This window comes from Aquarana catesbeiana, linkage group LG05 (assembly GCF_042186555.1).
Source record: "Aquarana catesbeiana isolate 2022-GZ linkage group LG05, ASM4218655v1, whole genome shotgun sequence".
Lineage (NCBI taxonomy): Eukaryota > Metazoa > Chordata > Amphibia > Anura > Ranidae > Aquarana > Aquarana catesbeiana.
In genome coordinates, this window is record NC_133328.1 from 647,621,775 (window position 1) to 647,630,523 (window position 8,749).

The window sequence follows — 8,749 nt, forward strand, 5'->3', positions numbered from 1 at the left end:
TAATGGGCAATTTGTGTACGGGGGGAGGAATGTAATGGGCAATTTGTGTACGGGGGGAGGAATGTAATGGGCAATTTGTGTACGGGGGGAGGAATGTAATGGGCAATTTGTGTACGGGGGGAGGAATGTAATGGGCAATTTGTGTACGGGGGGAGGAATGTAATGGGCAATTTGGTGTACGGGGGGAGGAATGTAATGGGCAATTTGGTGTACGGGGGGAGGAATGTAATGGGCAATTTGTGCGTACGGGGGAGGAATGTAGTGGGCAGTGTGTGCGTACGGGGGGGAGGAATGTAGTGGGCAGTGTGTGCGTACGGGGGGGAGGAATGTAGTGGGCAGTGTGTGCGTACGGGGGGGAGGAATGTAGTGGGCAGTGTGTGCGTACGGGGGGGAGGAATGTAGTGGGCAGTGTGTGCGTACGGGGGGGAGGAATGTAGTGGGCAGTGTGTGCGTACGGGGGGGAGGAATGTAGTGGGCAGTGTGTGCGTACGGGGGGGAGGAATGTAGTGGGCAGTGTGTGTAATGGGTAGTGTGTGGAGGTAATGGGCAGTATTGGGGGTTAATGGGCAATGTCTGGTGGAGAATGTGATAGGCAATGTGTGTGTGGAAAGTTAATGGCCAATATGATGGGCAATGTGATTTGGGGGGGGGGGGGGGGTAATGCAGTACCTACTGATGTGTATAGGACATGTAATGTGAAATTTACAGTATTATTGGGGGGGGGGGGGGCAGTATGGACTGATCTGGTACAGAGCATACACTGCAGGCCCTTAACAAGCACAGCCTTGTTCCTGGGGGAGTCTATAAGAGAACCAGTCCTTGCAGTAAGTTGTGTAGATCTGGGGGGGCATAAGATGTGTAACATGTGACTGTCCTCGGATAGCCGTCCCTGAGACCCAAACTGGAGGGGGGTCTTCACTGACTGGGAGGATTTACAGTGAGACCTCCGGGAGGTGCCGACTTCCTAAGTTCAGAGGTCTCTGATGTTCCCCGGAGCAGTGAATGGGAAGTATTAGAATTTTGCTATTGGCTTGCGATGGCGCTTTGTATAAAATGGTGAGATGGCCACTTGCAGCGCTGGGATCCTCCCCAATCCTCTAATTCCTCCGACATGCTAGCAGATACTTCCACCCATGTGGGGAGTACGTAGTGGTGGGTGAACCAGCTGGCTAACCATGTCTGTCTTTGTGGCATTCTAGTTGGGTGTAGCTGGTATCGGTTAAAGATGAAACCGTGACATGTGTGTTGTATCCTCTGTCTAGTCTCACTTTGTCATCTCAGGCAGTGAGGTGGAAATCCTCTTGTTGGGACCAGAACAGGGGTCCCCGCTGGAAGATCTCTCCTCACCGCCTAATAGTGCAAGGCCCGGCTAGATACTGCAGTGGAATTTGGTTGTCTTACTATTACCTGGTTTTGGTAAATCCAGAGGAGATTGTACAATCAGGTTTTATAGTCTGAAGAGAACCTGTCTGCTGTACGCTCCAATAGCTTCCCTCTGTTGCAGGCACACAGTTTGGAGGGGGGGGGGGGCGGCGGCACAAAAGCTTCTCCTTGTTCTGTGTGACTGCAGTGCCAGGATGGGTGGGCCACACAGCGCCTCTTTAATCAACTTTGCAACCGTGTTGAAGATCCTCACCATGTCGCCATGCATTTCACTATTATGGCCTTAGCTGTAAGCCCAACCCCTCCAATCCATGGGTCTCAGTATGTGGGTTTCAATAATATCCCAACCCCTCTAATCCATGGGTCTCAGGATGGGGGGGGGGGGGGTGTTCAATAATATCCCAACCCCTCCAATCCATGGGTCTCAGGATGGGGGGGGGGGGGGGGTTTGTTCAATAATATCCCAACCCCTCCAATCCATGGGTCTCAGGATGGGGGGGGGGGGGGGTTCAATAACATCCCAACCCCTCCAATCCATGGGTCTCAGGATGGGGGGGGTTCAATAATATCCCAACCCCTCCAATCCATGGGTCTCAGGGATGGGGGGGGGGGGTTCAATAATATCCCCAACCCCTCCAATCCATGGGTCTCAGGATGGGGGGGGGGTTCAATAATATCCCAACCCCTCCAATCCATGGGTCTCAGGATGGGGGGGGGGGGGGGGTTCAATAATATCCCAACCCCTCCAATCCATGGGTCTCAGGATGGGGGGGGGGGGGGTTCAATAATATCCCAACCCCTCCAATCCATGGGTCTCAGGATGGGGGGGGGGGGTTCAATAATATCCCAACCCCTCCAATCCATGGGTCTCAGGAGGGGGGGGGGTGTTCAATAATATCCCAACCCCTCCAATCCATGGGTCTCAGGATGGGGGGGGGGGGGGTTCAATAATATCCCAACCCCTCCAATCCATGGGTCTCAGGATGGGGGGGGGGGGGTTCAATAATATCCCAACCCCTCCAATCCATGGGTCTCAGGATGGGGGGGGGGGGGTGGTTGGGTTCAATAATATCCCAACCCCTCCAATCCATGGGTCTCAGGATGGGGGGGGGGGTTCAATAATATCCCAACCCCTCCAATCCATGGGGTCTCAGGATGGGGGGGGGGGGGGGGTTCAATAATATCCCAACCCCTCCAATCCATGGGTCTCAGGATGGGGGGGGGGGGGGGTTCAATAATATCCCAACCCCTCCAATCCATGGGTCTCAGGATGGGGGGGGGGTGTTCAATAATATCCCAACCCCTCCAATCCATGGGTCTCAGGATGGGGGGGGGGGGGTTCAATAATATCCCAACCCCTCCAATCCATGGGTCTCAGGATGGGGGGGGGGGGGGTTCAATAATATCCCAACCCCTCCAATCCATGGGTCTCAGGATGGGGGGGGGGGGTGGTTGGGTTCAATAATATCCCAACCCCTCCAATCCATGGGTCTCAGGATGGGGGGGGGGGGTTCAATAATATCCCAACCCCTCCAATCCATGGGTCTCAGGATGGGGGGGGGGGGGGGTTCAATAATATCCCAACCCCTCAATCCATGGGTCTCAGGATGGGGGGGGGGGGGTGGTTGGGTTCAATAATATCCCAACCCCTCCAATCCATGGGTCTCAGGATGGGGGGGGGGTTCAATAATATCCCAACCCCTCCAATCCATGGGTCTCAGGATGGGGGGGGGGGGGGGGGTTCAATAATATCCCAACCCCTCCAATCCATGGGTCTCAGGATGGGGGGGGGGGGGTTCAATAATATCCCAACCCCTCCAATCCATGGGTCTCAGGATGGGGGGGGGGGGTTCAATAATATCCCAACCCCCTCCAATCCATGGGTCTCAGGATGGGGGGGGGGGGGTTCAATAATATCCCAACCCCTCCAATCCATGGGTCTCAGGATGGGGGGGGGGGGGGGTTCAATAATATCCCAACCCCTCCAATCCATGGGTCTCAGGATGGGGGGGGGGGGTGGGTGGGTTCAATAATATCCCAACCCCTCCAATCCATGGGTCTCAGGATGGGGGGGGGGTTCAATAATATCCCAACCCCCTCCAATCCATTCGTCTCAGGATGGGGGGGATTCAATAATATCCCAACCCCTCCAATCCATTCGTCTCAGGATGGGGGGGGGGTGTTCAATAATATCCCAACCCCTCCAATCCATGGGCCTCAGGATGGGGGGGGTTCAATAATATCCCAATCCATGGGTCTCAGGATGGGGGGGGGTCAATAATATCCCAACCCTCCAATCCATGGGTCTCAGGGTGGGGGGTTTCAATAATATCCCAATCCATGGGTCTCAGGGAGGAGGGGGTTCAATAATATCCCAACCCCTCCAATCCATGGGTCTCAGGGTGGGGGGGGGGGTTCAATAATATCCCAACCCCTCCAATCCATGGGTCCTCAGGATGGGGGGGGGGGGATCAATAATATCCCAACCCCTCCAGTCCATGGGTCTCGGGGGGGGGGGGGGGGGGTCAATATCCTTACCCCTCAAATCCATGGGTCTCAGGATGGGGGGGGGGGGGGGTCAATAATATCCCAACCCCTCCAATCCATGGGTCTCAGGATGGGGGGGGGGGGAATCAATAATATCCCAACCCCTCCAATCCATGGGTCTCAGGGTGGGGGGTTTCAATAATATCCCAATCCATGGGTCTCAGGGAGGAGGGGGTTCAATAATATCCCAACCCCTCCAATCCATGGGTCTCAGGGTGGGGGGGGGGGGTTCAATAATATCCCAACCCCTCCAATCCATGGGTCTCAGGATGGGGGGGTGTTTCAATATCCCAACCCCTCCAATCCATGGGTCTCAGGATGGGGGGGGGGGGGGGGGGTTTCAATAATATCCCAACTCCTCCAATCCATGGGTCTCAGGGTGGGGGGGGGGGGGTCAATATCCCAACCCCTCCAATCCATGGGTCTCAGGATGGGGGGTGTTTCAATATCCCAACCCCTCCAATCCATGGGGCTCAGGATGGGGGGGGGGGTTCAGTAATATCCCAACCCCTCCAATCCATGGGTCTCAGGGGGGGTCAATATCCCAACCCCTCCAATCCATGGGTCTCAGGATGGGGGGGGGGGTTCAGTAATATCCCAATCCATGAGTCTCAGGTGGGGGGTTTCAATAATATCCCAATCCATGGGTCTCAGCGTGGGGGGGGGGGGGTTCAATAATATCCCAACCCCTCCAATCCATGGGTCTCAGGATGGGGGGGGTTCAATAATATCCCAACCCCTCCAATCCATGGGTCTCAGGATGGGGGGGGGGGTCAATAATATCCCAACTCCTCCAATCCATGGGGTCTCAGGATGGGGGGGGGTGTTTCAATATCCCAACCCCTCCGATCCATGGGTCTCAGGATGGGGGGGGTTCAATAATATCCCAACCCCTCCAATCCATGGGTCTCAGGGTGGGGGGGGGGGGGTCAATAATATCCCAACCCCTCCAATCCATGGGTCCTCAGGGTGGGGGGGGGTCAATAATATCCCAACCCCTCCAATCCATGGGTCTCATGGGGGGAGGGGGTTCAGTAATATCCCACCCCTCCAATCCATGGGTCCTGGGGGGGGGGGGGGGTTCAATAATATCCCAACCCCTCCAATCCATGGGTCTCAGGACGGGGGGGGTCAATAATATCCAACCCCTCCAATCCATGGGTCCGATTGGGGGGATGCAGTAATATCCCAACCCCCCTCCATTACATGGGTCTCAGGGTGGGGGTCAATAATATCCCAACCCCTCCAATCCATGGGTCTCAGGATGGGGGGGGGGGGTGGGGGTCAATAATATCCCAACCCCTCCAATCATGGGTCTCAGGATGGGGGGGGGGGTTCAATAATATCCCAACCCCTCCAATCCATGGGTCTCAGGATGGGGGGGTCAATAATATCCCAACCCCTCCAATCCATGGGTCTCAGGATGGGGGAGGGGGTCCAATAATATCCCAACCCCTCCAATCCATGGGTCTCAGGATGGGGGGGGGGGGGGGTCAATAATATCCCAACCCCTCCAATCCATGGGTCTCAGGATGGGGGGGGGTCAATAATATCCCAACCCCTCCAGTCCATGGGTCTCAGGGTGGGGGGTTTCAATAATATCCCAATCCATGGGTCTCAGGAGGAGGGGGTTCAATAATATCCCAACCCCTCCAATCCATGGGTCTCAGGGTGGGGGGGGGGTTCAATAATATCCCAACCCCTCCAATCCATGGGTCTCAGGATGGGTGGGTGTTTCAATATCCCAACCCCTCCAATCCATGGGTCTCAGGATGGGGGGGGGGGGTTCAATAATATCCCAACCCCTCCAATCCATGGGTCTCAGGATGGGGGGGGGGGGGGTTCAGTAATATCCCAACCCCTCCAATCCATGGGTCTCAGGGGGGGTCAATATCCCAACCCCTCCAATCCATGGGTCTCAGGATGGGGGGGGGGGGGGGGTTCAGTAATATCCCAACCCCTCCAATCCATGGGTCCCGGGGGGATTTCAATAATATCCCAATCCATGAGTCTCAGGGTGGGGGGTTTCAATAATATCCCAATCCATGGGTCTCAGCGTGGGGGGGGGTTCAATAATATCCCAACCCTTCCAATCCATGGGTCTCAGGATGGGGGGGTTCAATAATATCCCAACCCCTCCAATCCATGGGTCTCAGGATGGGGGGGGGTTCAATAATATCCCAACTCCTCCAATCCATGGGTCTCAGGATGGGGGGGGGGGGTGTTTCAATATCCCAACCCCTCCAATCCATGGGTCTCAGGATGGGGGGGGGTTCAATAATATCCCAACCCCTCCAATCCATGGGTCTCAGGATGGGGGGGGTCAATAATATCCCAACTCCTCCAATCCATGGGTCTCAGGATGGGGGGGGGGGGGTCAATAATATCCCAACCCCTCCAATCCATGGGTCTCAGGATGGGGGGGGGGGGGGTCAATAATATCCCAACCCCTCCAATCCATGGGTCTCAGGATTGGGGGGGGGGGGGGGTCAATAATATCCCAACCCCTCCAATCCATGGGTCTCAGGATGGGGTGGGGGGGGGTCAATAATATCCCAACCCCTCCAATCCATGGGTCTCAGGATGGGGTGGGGGGGTCAATAATATCCCAACCCCTCCAATCCATGGGTCCTGGGGTGGGGGGGATGCAAGAATATCCCACCCCCTCCAATCCAAAGGTCGTGGGGGGGGGGGTTGATGATGTCCCAATCCATGGGTCTTAGGGGCTGCAGTAATATCGCCCCCACCCCCCGGCCAAGGAATGCGGTGCGGTTTTGGCACGTCTATTGCCTGACAAATCGCAGCAAACTGTATTGTGTGAAGTTTGGGGGGGGGGGGGGGGATTATGATAACCAGCGAGTTGTAATGTGATTATTTGCACGGACTCGGATATCCACACCTCTGCCAGTGATGGTCCATCTTCATTCATCATCCCAGGAAAGGACAGTCAGGCCTTGTGATGGGTGGACAGTCCATTTCCTCATGGAGGACTTGGGAACTTTCTGAGTGCATTACTTCCCCTCCCCCATGCTCCATCTGTTCATTATCTGGTGTCCTGCCAGGCTTGCACAGATAAGACCCGGCTGATTATTGTGGCACAACACCAGCACAACAGTCTTCAGATTCACACATGGACTATTTTGCTCCTCCAGCTTCATTACGTTTCCCATTTTCTTCTCTTCCAGCTTCTCTAATGCGATGCGGGCAGATCATGGCTGGTGGGAGGGGCCAGCAGGGGGGTGGGCTGTACACAACTTCCTGTAAAGATCACCAGCACCTGGCCTCATTACTCTCAAGAGCCCTCAGTCCTGATGCACGCAGTGGGAGGGGTTATGCAAATATCAAAATCCCTCGATGGGTGGGAGTTAGACTGGATGTGGGCGGTCCTAGGCAGGCTGGAGGTAACGCCCACAATGTGATGCCGAGCCTTCGTGATTGGAAGAACTGAAAGCCAATGAATAAAAGGGGTGGGCCAGGGGCAGTCAGGATGGAGAAGGGGTTAGAATAATCGTGGGTGCCCAACCTGTGGCCCCCTCAGCTGCTGCAGAACTACAAGTCCCATCATGCCTTTGGGAGTCGCACTTTTAACTGGTTCTACAACAGCTGGAGGGACGCAGGATGGAGAGGAAAGCTCAGGTGATGCTGGATGTCCACCAGCCAGGAAATGAGGTGGGACTCTATCAGACTTGTTGCAGCTTCTGATGCACATTATGAGAAGCTCACAGTGTGCGGTGAAATCAGAAGAAGACATTTCGGTCCGGGGAGAGGAGCCGCTACAAGAGTGAAGCTGGGGGAACTTTCTATGTTTTGTACCTCTCAGTCCTTGTACTGACGCATTTTGTTCTCTGCTCAGAATGTGAACGCGTTTTTCCTTTTTCTCCTCTCTGCAGTCAATGTGAAACTCCGAAACGTAAGCTGTCCGATCGCTACTTCCTCCCCAGGACGGACTCGTTGGACTCCATGGATGCGGGTAAGGGGCTCCGTGGTTTGTGATTGGCTCCTAGAATTTTCCTGCCAAGTAATTCAGCTGTGAAATGCTAATTGGTTCCAAGGGGCGCCTGCGCTCACCGCCGTGTCTGTACGTGTCTGTACGTGTCTGTACGTGTCTGTACGTGTCTGTACGTGTCTGTACGTGTCTGTACGTGTCTGTACGTGTCTGTACGTGTCTGTACGTGTCTGTACTCGCCTGCCTGGCACTGGAGAGGTTGTCCATAGAAGATGAACTAATGCCAGTGTGAATGTTTGTACCACAACTGCGCCCTCTGAGTGCCACCTAATAATGTTCTGTTTTAAGGCATGTCCAAAGTCTGGCCCGTCTGGTAATTTGGACGTATATATCTTTTGTGGCCCCCAACGAGAGAGGCTTTGTATTAAAGAGGCTGCTGAGAACAGATTCTCCTGTATGTAATCTGTTGGCGCTCATCCCATCATCTCTGCGGCTGTGGAGGGGGGCGAGGGGGCTGCATTCATGGGGGGGGGGGGGGCGCTGCGTTCATGGGCGGGGGGGGGGGGGGGGGCTGCGTTCATGGGCAGTGGAGGGGGGGCGAGGGGGCTGCATTCATGGGGGGGGGGGGGGGCGCGCTGCGTTCATGGGCAGTGGAGGGGGGGGGGCTGCGTCCATGGAGGGGGGGGGGCTGCGTCCATGGAGGGGGGTTGGCTGCGTTCATGGGCAGTGGAGGGGGGGGGGGGCCTGCATTCATGGGGGGGGGGGGGCTGCGTTCATGGGCAGTGGAGGGGGGGGGGCTGCGTTCATGGGCAGTGGAGGGGGGGGGGGGGGGGCTGCGTTCATGGGGGGGGCCTGCGTTCATGGGCATATTCA

At 55.9% G+C, this 8,749-nt stretch overlaps 1 protein-coding gene across 1 annotated transcript in view; it reads left to right on the forward strand.

Annotated features, from left to right (window-relative positions):
• Nucleotides 1–8,749, forward strand: part of CDC25A (cell division cycle 25A) — an 86,167-nt gene that overhangs the window by 487 nt on the left and 76,931 nt on the right. The window contains 1 exon segment of the mRNA XM_073632883.1: nt 7,821–7,915. Coding sequence (XP_073488984.1) covers nt 7,821–7,915 — 95 coding nt within the window.